Here is a 17,358-nt window from a genome sequence, read left to right as displayed (position 1 = left end):
TCATTAAAAAAAAAAAAGTAACTGAAAAATATGAAAGCTTAAAAGCGAATGGTTTTATTGTAACAACAATGATGTTCCAAAGAGTGGAAGTGCGGCCTTGAAATTATCACAAGATACTGACTGTTCTTAGCATAGGTGGTAAATTACTTGATGATTGTTATCTAAGATTTTAAGATCGAAATTTAGTTGTTTTATATTTTCAGCTAAGTTTATTTGAAAAAAATATAGAATCAATTATAACACGCTACTTTTTTCGCTCTAAAAAAAAAGAATATTTCAGGCGTGCTATAAAATGTCTTCACAGTGAAATAAGTGGAGCATGCTCACGAATGTGTTATAAAGAATATTCTATCTTTGGTGATACTTTAATTATATTGTTACTCACTAATGTGCTCTTATTTTGTGGCCATGCATGATCAATCAAAAGAGTAATTAAGTCCACAAATCAAGATTGATCAATCATTGGATTACTTAATTCATCTTAGTCATCTAGTCATTAGAGATATATTTTACTGGCCGCGGTTGGTTTGTGGCGATTTACATATTAATTGTATCTAAGTTGGTCTCTAAAGTACTACTATATGGGATACTTGATTAAGCTGATCTATGAGTTAATTAATCACCATGCATCCATACATACAGTAAAGTAGATCACATTAAAGATGTGGCAACCATGATATGTAATTTAAGGATATGCGGGCATGTGCTAATGCAACTTACAAGAATGTGGGATCTTAAAACAATGTACCTACTCTTATGATATTCCCACGTAGGGTGATATTTAAATATTACACATGTATAATATGAGGGCAATTATAGTAACACATGTATAAAATATCATTGTCCTTAATGCTGGCTTTAGTAGTTAGCATTATAGTGAAAGTACTTAAAAAAAAAAACTCTAATACATGTTTTCTAGTTGGAAGAGCTCTAACTCTGATTCTTGGGGGTTAGAATTTCATTAGGGTTTGTAGGGTATAATTTTTTAATTAGAGGTTGGGTGATAGAGACTCCGCAATTAATGTTTTAGATAAAAAAAACTTACTATATATCTGCACTACGCTGTAGAGATTAAGGAAAAAAAATGTTTTCCGCATTGTGTGAGAGACTTTATTTATTTATTTATTTTTGATCGTGCGCTTTTTTTTCTTTTTCTTTTTTTTCATCGTGGCAATGTGTGAGAGGGTAAAGAAAAAAAAATTAACATATTCTCTTCAAGAGATGTTGGTGTTATAATTTCTTTATTTAATAAAATCTCTTTTATCACCGTTTAGTTTATGGTGTGTAATATTTCAATAATCAATCTATTTTTTTCTGCTAAAAATATTTAAATTATTAATATTCAATTCAAGTTGGATAGTTGCTTAAGATATTAGTAAAGTAGTGGAATCATTATAGATTTCTATATGAATACTAAATTACCATGAGTTAGAAATACTTTTATTTCTAATAAAAATCATTAGTAGTTTATTAATAATAATATAGTAGGTTTTAATAATTTTTCATCCAAGTGACATTAAGTTAGTAATAAATTTGTCATTTTAAATATAAAATATACAATATTCTCGCAATATTATAAATCTAGAATCAAACTATCGCTTAATATTCTTTTTCCTCCTGATTTTCCTTCTTTAAAGAAAGCACACACTGCACAACCCCGCTTGAATACAGTCCAGAGTCAATTTGGGAAAGTAGGTAACTTAACCATAGCTAAGCGGTTTGATTCTCCATCTCTCTATAGCTGTTCTAATTTGGGAGATCAGAAGTACATATTCCTGTATTCTCAAATTTGGACTCTACTGTTGAATTCTCACATTTGGACTCTACTGTTGTATACCACTCAGATCCAACATTTTTCCCCTTTTATATATGTTTGATGTAGCATGAGAGTACACGCCCCCAAAGATGCAAGGGATCCATACTACAAAGACGTAAGTGGTCCGTAGCCTAAATCAAATTGTCAGGTGTAAAACTCAGAGCATTTCAAGTGTTTAATCAACGAAAGGATTAATTTGGGCAGAGTTAAATTCCAGCAAAAATATCTCCGTCACAAAATAAATTGATCTGTTTAAAAACTAGAAGGGAAGAAGCGAACAATGTTCGTCATTTTAATTACGAGAATTACAGATTACTTCTCAAGAGAAGCACCAAATTCAAACTTCATTTCCACCTGCACCTGCACCTGCACCTGCAACTAGGAAACCCCTATGGACTGCGTAATCCACGAAGCTATAAAGAGGGAGCACTCTCTCCCCGCACTTGTCGTCGAAGCGCCGGAGCTCGCTCTTCGCCTTGTCCTTGAGCTCCTCGACGATCTCCAATGCCCTGTCGATTCCTAGGGCTCGCACGGCGCTCGCGTTGCTCCGCATCTTCCCCGGCGATCGCCCGTTCGATCCGACCCCTTCCTCGTCCTCCATGAGCACGTCGTCCACGAGCTGGTAGAGCACGCCCACGGCTCGCCCGTAGCGCCGCAGCGCCGCGGCGTCGTCCTCGTCGGCGCCGCCGAGGAGGCCGCCGCACACGGCCGAGCACTCCGCCATCTCCCCGAACTTCTTCTCCAGCACGAGGAGCACCTCCGCCTCGCCGCCCGCGGCGGCGCCGGAGAGGTCGAGGAACTGGCCCGCGGCCATGCCCGTGGAGCCCACGGCGCGGGCGATCTCGGCGAGGACGCGGAGGAGGGCGGGGCGGGGGACGAGCGCGGGCGGGGTGCGGGCGATGACGTGGGCGAAGCCGAGGGGGAAGAGGGCGTCGCCGGCGAGCACGGCGGTGCTGACGCCGAAGAGGGCGGGGGTGGAGGGGCGGCCGCGGCGGAGCGGGGCGGCGTCCATGCAGGGGAGGTCGTCGTGGACGAGCGACGCGGCGTGGGCCATCTCGAGCGCCGCGGCCGTGGGGAACGCCGCCGCGCGCGGCGCGCCGAGGAGCTCGCACGCGGCGACGCACATGACCGGGGAAGCGCGCTTGGCGCCCCCCGAGAGCACGGCGTGGCGCATCGCCTCGTAGATCCACTCCGGGTAGCGCACGGGGATCGCGGCCTCGAGCTCCGCCTCGATCTCCGAGATCAGCCCCGTCCAGTAGCTCCTGAGGTCGAAGGATGCGGCAGCGGCGGAGGAGGAGGAGGAGGAGGAGGAGCAGCGGATGGAGAAGGCGAGGTGGTGGGGTTTAGGGTTCGGAAGGTGTGATGGGGAGAATTTGGGGACGGAGACGCGGGGGGAGAGGAAGAGCGCGGAGAACGCCATGATTTTGGGAATTGGTGAAATTTGGGTTCTCTTTGAAGATGCGGTGGGGGAGATGGTAAAAGCTCTAATGGAGATTGGAGATGGAGGTGGTATTGATTGAATGGTGGAATGTGGAGAGGAAGTGGAAAAGCGTGGTGTGCTAGTGATGGATGGATAAGCCTTTGCTCCGCTTCAGAGCAAAGCGCTTCGCGTCGTCGCACCACGGCACAGGAACCAGGTCGAGTCCGGACCAGATCGCCTCCACAGACCACAGCACGAGCCCGGTCCCAGGCCCAAAGCCAGAATATTCTTTTGCAAAAAGTGAGTACCACCATATCCCTACTTTAATTTCGTAGAAGACATATCTATAACCCTATCTTAAACCTCCATTTCTCATCCTTAAATCTCAATTTCTTATCCAACGTGGCATGACCTCCTTCACTAGCTCTTTCTCTTCGTGGTTTTCCTAGCACCCATCTCGATATTAAATTACTTAATTCAAGGTGCAATATTTAATTATATGCATCATATTCTACTAATAAGTAAATTTTGTAACTTCAATCTATTCACCTACTCCATTAATCCTTCCACCCCGCACTAATGAGAAGGTTTTGTAACTCCAATCCACTCTTCTCCTTCATTATTCCTTATTTTTCATGCAAAGAAGAGCATTATTATTTAATCTTCCACCCCACACTCATTTCTCTCTTTTATTGCGTTAACGAAGATGATAAGGACGAAGAAGAAGAAGAAGAAGAAGAAGAAAAAGAAAAGCATGCGAAGAACGTTGCCTCCTTCGAAAAGTATCGTCCTGCGAAGTCGAGCCGTGGCCTATATAAGTGCCTGCTGGGCCGATCTGCGCTGGGGCCCCTGCTAGCCGTGAACCGCTGCCGGCTCGGCTGCTTTCTCGCGCGGCTCATGCATGCCCACAACTGGGCCGAGGCAAGCGGCGTCTTGAGCCTTCTCTTCAAGCGGACGTTGTGCGGGAGCTCGCTTCTCGATAATCGCAGGAACTTCTTAGTAAATCCAAATTGTTTGAGAATTAGAGTTTCTGTGGTTGATGTGATGGTAAGACTGTGTCAGTTTAAATATCGCAGTTTGGTGATACAGATGAGTTGTGTGTTCATAGGTCACAATGATAATTCAGAAGTGATTCGGTGCGGGAAGCAATTACCAGTTGAAAATTAAGAAGATGTATGAGGTTTTGATGAGCAAGTTTGCGTGGATGAAGAAGTGCTCCAAAAAAATATTTGTTTACTTTGTAATTTATGTTTTTGTTTTATTTTCATCCTATGACTATTTTTTTGAGTATGCACTATTGTGGATAAAATCCTTTCTTAGATTAAAAAGTATGATGTGGAGACTAAAGCTTGAGATCTCACCAAAAAATTTTTTAAGCCAGATACGTGAACTTATTATTTATGTGTTTCATGTCCTTAATTTGTTTTGATGCTTGGACATAGATACTTGATTCAACTAGAGCTAGCTTTTGTTTATCTTTCACAACGAAATGTTCAAGAAGTATATAGTACGATAAAATTGTATAAAATTGTCTGTCTCTTATTGTATTTCGATGATTTTAAAAAAATTATAAAAGCTTTTAACTATAATTTTATTTTTTATCAGTTGAATTTAGTTATACAAATTGGCTATACTTAACATGGTATAGCTTTCTATACATCAATAAGCTGTAGATATAAATTTTATTAAAATTTTAAAATTTTGCTTATATTATCTAGTATCTATCCGCTGTATCGCGCGGGTCCCTACACTAATATAACTATTATAGAAGAAAAGTTTTTAGATATACAAACACTGATGGTGTAAGTAAAATACCAAATAAAAACTGTAAGCGTGAATATGCTTAGAGTAGCGATTTAAAAACAGGAGGATGTTATTTCAAAACAACCACATTGAGGGAGTTTTTATATAGTTAAACTTTACAGTACCACTGTTCCATTTAATAAAATTTTTAAATAAATTAATAAAAGTAGCTCAAATGAAAAAAAAAAAAGTTGATGAATTTATTGGCACGAAAAAAATAAAGAATCTGCATATTAAAATTCATTTTTAAAGGGGTTTATTATGTGTATGTAGTTATGAGAGCGAAGGCGGGGCCCTTTTTTTTTTTTTTTTTTTTTTTTTTGTCTCACTACTGTATACGAGTCCTCGCAGGTATAAATCGGCAACGACCTTCCTTCATCCGCCGACTTTTTCTATCCAAGCTCATCCAGGCTCTTCGCACTGAGCCCAAATCGCGCCCAAACAGCTCGGAGGCGACTCCTCTCGTGCGAACCGAACCGATCTCCTCCGCAGAAGCTCAAAAATTCCCGCGCCCGCGCCATTGCGTTCTCCGAGAAATAGGGTTTCCTCCTCCCCCTTTCTCCGATCATTTGGGTATATGTTTCTGTTTCCTGAACCTGTTTCTTCTCTTTAAATCCAATCTGCTTCTTTCCTTTCTCTCGATCAAAAGATCAATCTCGACATTCATTGTTCTTGTATGATGATGCCAAAGCTGATGACATCTTTTCGTTTTGATAATTTTAGTTACATTTCACTTGCAATTGCGTGCGAATTTTTCTTCTTGAATGGGTTGATGTTGTTCTTGCTTAGGATACCTGTTGTGTGTGGAAATAGATGAATAGGTACGTGAGATTATTTGGGTGCGCCAAGATTCTTGATACGTAACGTAATCAAGAGTTAACTGGAGAAAATGATTTGAAAAAGGTAAGTTAAGAGTTCAATTCCATGTAAAATTGTCGTGCTATACTTATGCCGATAACGTCTGTAGTAAGTTCTTGATGACATGAACATACATTGAGACAATTGAGAAGAAAATGATTGCGAAATTGGGAGATGAACAACAAAGATAATTGTTATTAAGAAGTTCAACTCCAATTGCATAATAAAATAGAATCATGAATGGAACAAGTGGATGCCTATTTAGGACGTGGATTTGGAATAAGGCTTGTTGCAGTACATATTTCACAGATATGTAGTGATCTGCTTATGTCTTGTGGCCAGTTCATTCTTTTCTTGAGAAAAATTGCCAATTAGATGATGCTTTTCAATAGCAATTGTTTCTTTATTGTTGTAATGTTATTTTATGCTTGGTTTCTTGGAAGGGTTTCACTGTTGATGGTTGGTATCAAGCTTGGTCTCCTCCTCAGTTTCCCTTCTTAATAAATATTCTATCATTTATAGAACTTTGTGACTGCTTATGAATATATCAGTTATCTAATAATATGTTGAAAATTAAGCGCTACAGTTATCTTTGTGTTTAAATTTTCCTTTGATCCTCAGGTAGACTCCACCAGAGGCATTGTTGATTGTGGAATTGGTATGGATACCAAATCTTCACCACGTCTAGCAGCAATCAGGAAGGCCCAGGCCAAGTTGAGGTATAAAGATGATAAAAGACAGTAACCTATCACATATTTCTAATGAAAGATCTTATATTTTTATGTACCAACTACAGGCAGGAGTATGATGCAGTTGATGAACAAAGAAGGGAAATAGGGTTTCTTGAGAAAGTAATATTCTTAAATTGCCTTTGTGTGAAATCTATTCTTTTTCTTCCTAAAGATCTTTTATATTGTCACTTTATTCTTAATTCTTTTTAGGGAGGCAATCCATTGGATTTTAAGTTTGGTCGTGTAGCATCATTCAGGGTACAGTCAACTTCCATGACAGATCAGCTGGCCGAACAACATCTGACGAGGTTTTTTTTTCTGCTTTATTAGCGTGGGACAACATTTAGTTGCAGGTGTTTTCACGTTAGTGTTTTAAGTTACTCTGTTATTGGTTGCTCCTCTTTTATTATGTTTTGTACTGCAGGGAAGCAAATGGTAGCTTTGCATCAGCTGCTTCACACCATGGGGATTCTGTTGGAAACAATCTTTTGCCCTTTGAAGGAGATAGTAATAGTTTTGGTGGTGTGAGAAATGTGAAATGTAGCAATACAAGAACTAATCTTGCTCTGTTTAAGCAGTCTGAACAACACAGTGCTCTTCATAATGCTAAGTGCTCAGGTGATCCTCTTATTTGTCGTCTTGGTGTAAAAAATCAGGCAAATGTTAGAAGGGACAAAAATACATTTAGTCGCAAGAGTGCTAAACTGGATATATATCGCGGTAAGAGATCTTTGGTTATATCTTCCTCCTGCCCTGATTATATGGACAGTAAAAGGTCAAAATGGGAGCCACAAGCAAAAGGCCTTGCTGTCTCATCCATTTCAAACTCAAAATCAGCTATTCAAATTGGTAGTGTTGAGTCAAAGAGTATTTCTTCTAATGACTGTGTAGGTATGAAACTGAACTGGGTGCCAAATCATTATGAAAGTAGTAATCAACAGCCTCATATAGCTGCTGAGAGTGTTATTACTGGAACCACCTCTGTAACATCTGAAGCCATTGGAAAAGAAGGTGTTTCTGCTACATTCGATTCCATCCCTTTTGATAGTGCAGAAAACTTGAAAGAAGCCAGCATTTTGCATAGAAACAGTTTACAAGAGAATGATAACGTGATAAGTGTTAATTCACCTGATAATAACCTCATTGAGCCAAGATCTGTACATCCTACCATCAGCAAGTCGGTTGTTCAGGTCAAAGATGAGGCAGAAGTTTGTGATAGTAGTTCAACATCTATCCTCGAGCTCTCTTGTTCTAGATCTGTCCATTTAAAGTTTGCAAAGAAGGCGCAAGAGGATGCCATTCTTAGAGAGTCCAGGATTATTGAGGTGTGTGAATTTGTTAGTATTTTTAGCTTGTTGAGACCTGTACAGTCCTGTTAACAAAAACTTCCTCATTGTTGCAATTAGGCAAACCTTTTGAAGGCTGGTGAGCTGTCATGTAATCTCCCTTTAGATCAGCGAAGATGTCACTGGGACTTTGTCCTGAAGGAGATGGCATGGATGGCAAATGATTTTGTGCAGGTCTTTTACGAGGATATCTGCCGATTTCAATTTTCTAGCTGCATTTGTTTGATGAAAGCACAGCTGCCATGTCTTGCTCAAAGTTTATCCTTCTGCCAATTGTGGTGATAGGGTCTATCATGGGCAATGTGTTTCACTTGATAAATAGTTTTTTTTCCCCACTTTTTTTACTATTCCTATATAATTTTCTTCTTTTTTAATGCAGGAGAGACTCTGGAAAAGTGCAGCTGCAGCGAAACTATCTCATTCGATTGCTCGTAAATCTCGAGAAAAACTCGAAGAAAGAAACATGTGGCAGAAGCAAGATGCTAGAACTTTGGCCAAATCTATCATGCAATTCAAGCATTCAGCTGAGACTCGCGCTGTAATGCACGGATGCAACAAGGATATGCTAGGAAGGAAGTTCACCGAAGCTGAGGATAAAAAAGAAGAGGTTAGGATATTTAGCGGTAAATGGCAAATTCTAGTTATGTTTGCATTCACAAAACATGCAATCATTATTATTGTGAGTTGTCACTTTTACTTATTTATTTTCTTATTTATCTATTTATTTTTCTATTTATCTATTTATCACTTTACTTATTTATTTAACAAATGAGGTGATTCTCAAATTTGAGATGTATTATAACTGGCCCAATAAACAAGGGGAAGAGTCTCAAAAGAAAATTATTTTTTGATACAAGGAAAGAAAACAGATTTTATTGTTGTTTTATTTTTCGAAGTATATATCAATTGATTGTTCAGCGGAATCTGTTATTATATGTTTCTCATTGCGGAAACCTTATGTTTTAGTCAAATAAAATCAAATTGAAAATCAATGGATCTGGAAACTTTCCCAGTTCTGACATCCACCTCATAGATGTAGGTCTTTACAAAGAATTATCAATTGCTTCTTGTCATAATGTTTTGGCCATATTTTTCAAGTTATTAATTATTCTAGCACCAATATATGTACACGTGTCGACTATTTTGAAGGCGATCGCGTTCGTAATTCTTATTCAAGCAACTCTTCCATTTGAAGGACTGACATGTCTATGGGCTCCTGTAGGGTAACAAGAATAGAAAGAAGAACACTGGGTGTGTTTTCTGCCTTGGTGTTCTATGCAGTTTGATTCCTGAATTTAATAGCAGCATATCTGATTAACCTGCCTTACCTTGGCTAAGCCACCAATTACTTTGACGGGCGATCAATGCAGGCATCTTGGAAATGTCCGATCAATTTTTACGAGTAGGGAAAAATTCTCTGAGATTGCGCTTAGTAAAGTCGTTCTTGTTTGCTTTGTAGTGCTGTTACTGTCCATTCAACAATTAAGTCTTGCGTATGTGCTATACTGTGAAGTGTATGTTTAGATGAACAGGTTGTTCTTGTTTCTGCGTACAAAATTTCTGTATGTTTAGGATCTACCAGTATCAACTACCATTATGCTCTCTTCAGGAAGGTCTCTTCTACGTGGTGCCTCGTGGTGCAATGCACTTTTACGGGGAATTGGTGGAGTCCCACTGGGTGCTCTGTCAGGTGAAATTATCTTCAGCTCTCTGATAACAACCAGGGTTCAGAATCTGTTTCAATCTTGACAAGGCCCCAATAAGTTTAAATTTGATCAGAATCTGTGGTGCCTCGGCATTCAAATTTGGATTGAACAAAAACCAAGAATGGAAGAAGATAAGAAAAAGAGAAACTAAGATCATTTGTATTTTGCACTTGTTTTATATGTTTAATCTCATCATCAAAATATCTTCTATTCATGGTAATATATTGTCAATATTACATATGCAAAATATATAAAATATAGTGCAATGCAAGTTTTGATTAGATTGGTTCTGTTTAGAACATGAGGTTATTGAAAGAAATGTGAGTACTGAATCTTGAACTTCATACATTTGCTGATTAGATGTTTTCTGGGAGGTAGTCATTTATTTGCATCGTCACTACCCTAGATTTGTTATTTCTTTCTCACTGCTTGTTGGTTGACCATCCATGTATGTTAGGCCCATTTACTGCTTGTTAACAATTCTATTTATGCATCTTCATTTTATCTTACCTCATGTAATATTGGTTGATTTTGGTAAGACCACGGTCAGCAACTCCTGGGGTTATAGCAGCTAAATATGGATTTGTTTGGCCTGGCTGGGCTTTGCAGAAGGTCTCAGTTGTTTCTTAAAGATCCTACCAAAAGCTTCTCTGAGTCTAGAAGCAAGTCCGAATCGGAGCTTCTGCTTATTGGAATCATCTAAGTCCACATCACTTCCTGTTCTAGCCAGCAGCTCTAGCCCCTTTTGTTGCTAAGGCCCTTGTTTCTGCTTCTTGATTAAAGATGTTGTGTAGAAGATTGGGCAAAGTCATCAATTGTATGTGCTTTAGGTAAAAATGTACTGGGACCCCCTCAACTTTAGGTCATTCTGACATAGAACCCTTGACTAATTTTCTTTTGATTGATACCCCTAAGTTTCTTATTATTTTCACTAAAGTCGTTTCTATGAATTAAATTGGGGACTTAAATTAAATTTAGTGGTGATTCTATTAGTATTAACTGTATAGAGCAACTTCTATGAAATGATTGATTGTTTGGAATTTGAAGTACGACTTTCATTTCTCCTTTGACTCTTTTTTTTTTAAAATTTTTTTTAACTTTTCTCTTTCCCTTTACTATGCGATTCTGTTGCCCATGTCTATGATCTATGCGATTCTGTTGCCCATGTCTATGATCTTTGCTATTTATTCATCTTTCTCAAATTTTATGCTATTTCATTTGGCTATAGATAGTTATCTATTCAGTTTTTACAGAAAATGGGTAACAATGTGCATCAAGAGATCTGCAAGACATCCATGTGTGATTCTGTTGGAGGTACTGATACTGTTTATGCATTCTGCCTCATCTATTTGTATTCATAAATCTTCCACTACTTATTTCTGGGTTCAGATGAACATAAACAAAATGCACATGAAGAAGATGAAGGTGAAACACGTACATACTTATTGTCAAGAAGATATGATGGTGGTTTTGCGTTAAATTCTGCCCACAAGAAGAGAAAACCAATGCAACAAAAGACACATGCAGAAAAAGTATTTGAAGTAGGCGTGGATGTATCTTGTGAGTCATGCAGGGAAAAAAATTTGGGAAATCAACCTATGCAGTCAAAAGGCAAAAGGCCTTCTAGTTCCCTAAATGTTAGTCCAATTCCGACAAAGAGGATGCGTACAGCTGCTAGGCAGTGGATTGCAAGTCCTTTTGATGTTTCAAGCAGAAATACAAATTCATACGGAGACAATCAGAGTTTACTACTTGGAGGATCATTGCCCAGGAAAAACATCGAAGGTATATCAACAATGGATTCCGTTTGGTGACTATCATTTGATGATGGTGATCCATATATAAAAGATATAAGGAGTAGGAAATCTAAGCACTTGGAAGTTGGAACATAAGAACTTTAATTCCTACTTCGACAGATGCTCAACCCCTATAGCTGTGTCAATTTCTATCAGACAGGTGCTCTAACAGCTATTGCTGTGTCAATTTCTTCCTCAGTTACAATGCAGATGAGTAACATATCCAATCAAAATAAGCTCACTAAAACAATCAGTAGTTGGGACCATGGAAGAAAAAGTAAAGTTCTGAAGGTAAATATGTTGCCGCATGTTTTGGTTTCTCGTTTTTATGGTTTCATTGTATGTTATGCTTCGTTATTGAGTAATCATAAAAACTAGTTTAGATTTGTGGTTTGTCATTATTAGATTCTGACTTTTCAAGTCCAACAATGCTTGAAAATGCAATGAATTCCACTCCTGTATTTGATTATATTGTGAAATATCCTATCATATTCTATATAAAGCACTGCTCGTGCAATTGTTTTTTATATTCTTTTATCTCTTGAATCTTTCTTTGTCTTTTATTGCAATGGTCATATTGTTTTGCTATTTAAATTTTAAAATTCGTGGCATGATTAGTTTGTGCTGGCAGACAACGGCAGATTTGTTTCTGTTTCTGTTTCTGAGTGGGAAAATAAAAATCAAACAACATAAACAATTTTCCACATTTCATCTTCTCCATTTTCTGCAGATGGCTACTGATCACTCGGGTTCTGGAAATCCATGGTCAGACTTTGAGGATCAGGTTTGTTCATCCATTCATTTTTTTCTGTATCATTTGTATCATTATCTTGTTGTCATCGCAATTTTTTAAATGATTTATTAAATTTTATTCCAGGCTCTTCTTGTCTTAGTTCATGATATGGGTCCAAACTGGGAGCTAGTATGTGATGCATTAAACTGCACACTCTTGTTCAAGGTGAACATAACGTATTGCATGTTTCTTTATGTTGTTTTTGAGACTCCTATTTTTGCCTTTTTTTGTGTTTTAAATGGGTTTTTGAATCCTTGGATTCTCCTATTTATTTCTTTGCATGGTTTATTTGTTTGAATGATATGACTTAAGACTCCTATATTTTTTGGCATTTGTCCTACTTTTATATCCATATATTATTTATGCCAATTATAGGAAAATGCTACTTTGTTTCTAGGTCCTTTAGAATTACTTACCATAAGATGATCTCTCTGGTTTCATTTTAAAAGTCAAATTATTTTTCATTTTGCCATTCAAATTCTTGATGCTCATGCTATTATACTTTTGCAGTCGATATTCAGGAAACCTAAAGAATGCAGGGATCGTCTTAAGTTGCTAGGTGGTTACTGTTCTAATAGTGTTGAAGACTCCGGCTCGTCTCAACCTTATAACTTTACCCTGCATGGCATTCCAAAGGCATGCAATCTCGTCGCTACTATTTCCTTGAGACTTGAATCACTTGCTTGCGGTCGTATAAGTTCTGAAGGCTGAATTTGATTAAATCTTTAGGAGCAATGCTGTCTTATTACACCAATGCAATATTAACTTTGATTTGCCATTTTCTCATCAGGGCAAAGCCAGACTCTTGCTTGATGTCTTTCAAGAGCCGAGACAATTAGATTCTTTGAAGGCACATCTTGATAAAATTATTTTTCTTGGACAACAACTGCGATCCTGTCACAGTCAGGTTTGTTTCCTGGTTAATTGTGCATAAACCGTTTCATAAGCATGCTGCGAGGTGGTAATGTTTGATTTGCGCTTAATCATTTTCTTCATTTGTTAAAGTGCCTGTTTGGATGCCTGAACATATTGTTTTGTACATTTCTTTTCTTTATTCAAGCGCCCTGCAGCAATTGATAGATCAGGGGTTTGATTAGATGCCCACATTGGCATAGCATATCCAACTGCTAAATAGGCGGTGCATTATCCTGAAAAATCTCGACTACTAGGACCATTGTTGAAAATAAACTTTGAGGCTGCAAACACCAAAGGAAGTCCCTATAATGCATAAGCAATCACCGGATGGCTAATTCTGATGTCCAAACAGGTCTGAAAAGAATAACCGTGCCTTTAAAATATGGCTTCTTGAAATCATATCAGCAGTGTTCCTTTCATATAAGATATAGGCCACTTCGGTGGAATCAAGGAACGGAGTTTTGCCTGGCTGTGGAAGATCAAAACTCCCTTGAAAGTTAAAATTTTTGGGTGGCTGGTGTTGAAACAAAAGATGCTTACTAGGGACAATCTAGTGAAAAGAGGATGGTTGGGAGAGGTGAGTCGCGTGCTATGTACGGAAGAACCCGAGATGGTTGATCATCTTTTTTCGAGCTGTTGTTTCTCACGTGCGCCGTTGGCTTGCCTGATGCCGAACAAAAGGGTCCTGAGTACCTGTACTACAGTTGGTGAGAGCTCAAGAAAGGTAGCAATGGTAAGTGGGGTATAATAGGGAGAAAGGAGTTAACGATCATTGCCTCCACTTGGTGGGCTATCTTGTTGGAGCGAAATAGAAGAAATTTGAGGAAAAAAAGCTAACATTGAGACAGTTGCTGGTGGACTTACGCTCATGTAGGAATTTGTGGGATCTTTACTGTGTTTAGCCTCTTTTTTTTTTTTGTCGTCTTCGAAGCCATGTTGCTTTTCTTTGTTGCTAAATTCATCTTTTTACTGAATGAAGCGGGAGCATGCTACCTTTATCTAAAAAAAAAAAAGGATATAGGCCACTATATGCTTTACTCTATAGGCTACCTACCTTTAGAAAACTATTGCTATAAAACTGTAATTCTACACGTTTACCGAGACCTCAGATTTAAGTGATGTCGACTAACTTGAGAAATCTACAGCTTTCTTGGTTTTGTTTGTTTTGTCATTCTTGCCCATAATTACAAGTTGTGTTTCTGTGAAGAATCAAAGTCAGCACCAGAAGCAGGTAGCTCAAACTCATAGTTCACATGTTGTTGCTCTTTCTCAAGCATGCCCAAACAAGTTAGCTAGAAGCATTTTAACGTAAGTTGTTTCATATTTTTCTATGCTAATCTTTAAATTTCGTTCTTTTGAATCATCAGGCATTTTGCTGATACTTCATTTTAGTTTTGCTGTATCATCTTTTGCTTTCTTTTTCTCTGAAGTGTAATATCTTTTTTATGTCTATTTTGACAATCTTATCAGGCCACTGGACTTATGTGACTCTATTGCTTCAAGCCAAGATATTCTTCCGACCTTAAATGCAGATACAGTACGAGGATCTCCTGCCATGTCTCAAGATAACAGTTTGTTCTCAACTTCCGCAGCTCTAAGTCCTTTGCTAGGTACATCTTTGTAATCTAACTTAGCTTATTTTATTGCTTATTATTGCAAACCAAATTGTATTTGGAGGGGCGCTCACAGACATGGTGTTCCTAGAGAAAATCCTTTTCACGTCAACGAGCAGCGACAGATGCAGCAGTATAGCGAAATGCTTTCCAATAGAAATCTTCAACAACCTGATAGCTTTGCAATCGGGGCTTCAAATATAGGAGTTGGTTGTGGAGTTCGCATGTTAGCTGTTGCTTATGGTATGGGCATGATGTATAGAACCAAACAAGGCCTGGATACACCAATCCTGGGATTTCAGGGGCTAAGTACCCATGTAACACTAAATATGTCGACCAATGAGGGCAAAAGGCAAAGTCTGGACAATGTTCCCAGGCCAGGTGCTGTTTCTAGACCCGAAAAGTTGATATCATCATTGTGCGACCTTTGCAGATGACACAGGTGAGCTGTTTATTTCATGGAATTTACTTGTCACTGTATCAATACAACGCACAAATATTTTTGATAAATATAGCAATTCTGAATATTGGGAAATGAACTAATCTTCTAGATGTTTTTACTTTTTATAAGCCCGTTAGTGTGAACTTATAGGAAAGGAATAAATAATGCTTCTTTAACCAAGGTTTCCAAGCAGCAGTTACATGAGATCCATATTTATTAGTTGGCAGATCAACCAATAGATAGATTAGACTTTGATGTTAGGGAAAATGTTTTGAAAACTTAGGAGTATTGTAGGGCTTTACCCTGGGTTAGAGGGAGCCCTTCCAGAAATTCTCAGTGGCACTGGGCCAAACCCAGGCCAAAGAGGGGGTTTGGAAATAGTTTTCAACCAGCAATTGACGCGCCTCGGTTATAACCTCACTAGCTGCGTCATTGCCCCAAGCGCAAAGATAATTTCGTCCCTCCCGAGGCCTCTACTTTTATAGGCCCGCTAGTGCCCCCCTTTTCGTTTCTGCGGCCGATGTGGGATTATTGTTGTATACGCGTTTGCTCTCGTGTTTATCCGTTCAAAACTTGCTGACGTCGCAGTGTAGGGGTGTAAAACGGGCCGGGCGGCCCGTGGCCCGCCCGGCAAGGCACGACAGCAGGCCGGGCCATGGCCCGGCACGGCTACTGTAGCATCCGTGCCGGGCCGGCCCGACCTGACTCCACGGGTCGTGCTGGGCCGAGTCTCTGCGGCCCGTAGGCCCGGCACGGCACGGCCCGTCTCGGGCCTGGGCCGTGCCGGGCCGAAGGATCGGCCCGCAGCCCGGCACGGCACGGCCCGGATGGGCCGTGCCTGCCGGGCCGGTACGGCCCGAATAATTGTTGGGTATTAGCTAGGCCTAGCATGCTAGCTAGGCCTAGCTAACACCCATGGTCCGATTCCTACTGTCCAAGGGTCTGCAGATGCAGACCCTTGGACAGTGGGCCCAACGGCTATTATGCCGTTGGGTACTTTTTCCCTTTTTCAATTTTTTTTTATTATTTTTTAAAAAAAAGGTTAAAAAAATTAAAAAAATATATTTTTTTGATCAAAATTATCATAATGCCCTCGCTAACATTCAAAAATTTAAATATTAGAGAGGACATTTTGGTCAAAAAGTAAAAAATATTTATATATATATTTTTAAATTTTTTTATATCTATAAATACTACTACAAACATTCAAATTCATCACAACAAACTACTCTTCATTCATTTTCTTCTACAAACACTTCCTACTCTTAAANGGGCCGACCTTTGGCCCGATGTGGCCCGAAAAATGTGGGCCGTGCCAGCCCGGCACGGCCCACATTACATCCACCCAAGGAGCTGAGAAAGTTCGGTTACAATAAACGGTAAATTAATACGTGGCATTTTTCTCCAACGAGGTATTGTTGGCAGTTCTTTACTGACGTTTTGTAATCAGATTATAAGAGTTCTCGTGTTTGGGTGGTGAAGTTAGAATATTTTTAATGTTTTTTCACAATAAAATGGAAAATATTAGAGCAAATCTAGCAATATTGGATTTTCTTATTTTTTTCATTTTTATAACCAAAAAATGTTATAAAGTCAGAAATAATTATCTACCTTTATTATTATTGGCTAGTTTGGAATGCAACACAACTGGATGTTAAAAAAATATCTTTTTAAAGAACAAAAAAGGGAAAAAAATCAATCAAATTTATAATTTATGCCAAATTATTCGTGGAAGTTTAATTGTTGCTGGTACAATACTTCTACCTTTTAAGTAAGATCCTTAGAATCAGTAAATAACGGCTCCGCTGTGAATTAGATGTGGAAGAGCTTCATTGTGAATTAAGTTTCTATACATGGTTGACCTTGCAAAAATTCAAAATTTCAGAACAGTGCTTCATTGTGAATTAAGTTTCTATACATGGTTGACCTTGCAAAAATTCAAAATTTCAGAACAGTGCTTCATTGTGAATTAAGTTTCTATACATGGTTGACCTTGCAAAAATTCAAAATTTCAGAACAGTATAATCAGGGATGCAAACGGAGCAGATCCGGGGACGGGAGAGTTCCCCCACCTCCCGCTCCATTTTTTATCTGGGCGGGGCGGATTCGGGGCGGATTA

At 39.0% G+C, this 17,358-nt stretch overlaps 2 protein-coding genes across 2 annotated transcripts; one reads left to right on the top strand and one right to left on the bottom strand.

The window, feature by feature from the left end:
• LOC109714539 (heterodimeric geranylgeranyl pyrophosphate synthase small subunit, chloroplastic) lies at positions 1,991-3,384 on the bottom strand. The gene has a single exon (XM_020239214.1). It carries the CDS (start codon positions 3,234-3,236, stop codon positions 2,154-2,156), a length of 1,083 nt encoding a protein of 360 aa, XP_020094803.1. The 5' UTR covers positions 3,237-3,384; the 3' UTR covers positions 1,991-2,153.
• On the top strand, positions 4,134-15,614 carry LOC109714654 (chromatin modification-related protein EAF1 B-like). Its single transcript, XM_020239350.1, has 19 exons — positions 4,134-4,293; positions 5,465-5,580; positions 6,519-6,616; positions 6,694-6,748; positions 6,839-6,936; positions 7,053-7,953; positions 8,035-8,148; positions 8,354-8,581; positions 9,584-9,664; positions 10,934-10,994; positions 11,070-11,465; positions 11,676-11,767; positions 12,207-12,260; positions 12,354-12,434; positions 12,780-12,905; positions 13,060-13,176; positions 14,392-14,492; positions 14,655-14,794; positions 14,889-15,614. Exons 1-19 carry the CDS (start codon positions 4,134-4,136, stop codon positions 14,999-15,001), a joined length of 3,132 nt encoding a protein of 1,043 aa, XP_020094939.1. The 3' UTR covers positions 15,002-15,614.

The sequence above is a fragment of the Ananas comosus genome, linkage group 8, assembly GCF_001540865.1.
Source record: "Ananas comosus cultivar F153 linkage group 8, ASM154086v1, whole genome shotgun sequence".
Taxonomy (NCBI): Eukaryota; Viridiplantae; Streptophyta; class Magnoliopsida; order Poales; family Bromeliaceae; genus Ananas; species Ananas comosus.
This window is presented reverse-complemented; position numbering and strand designations above follow the sequence as displayed.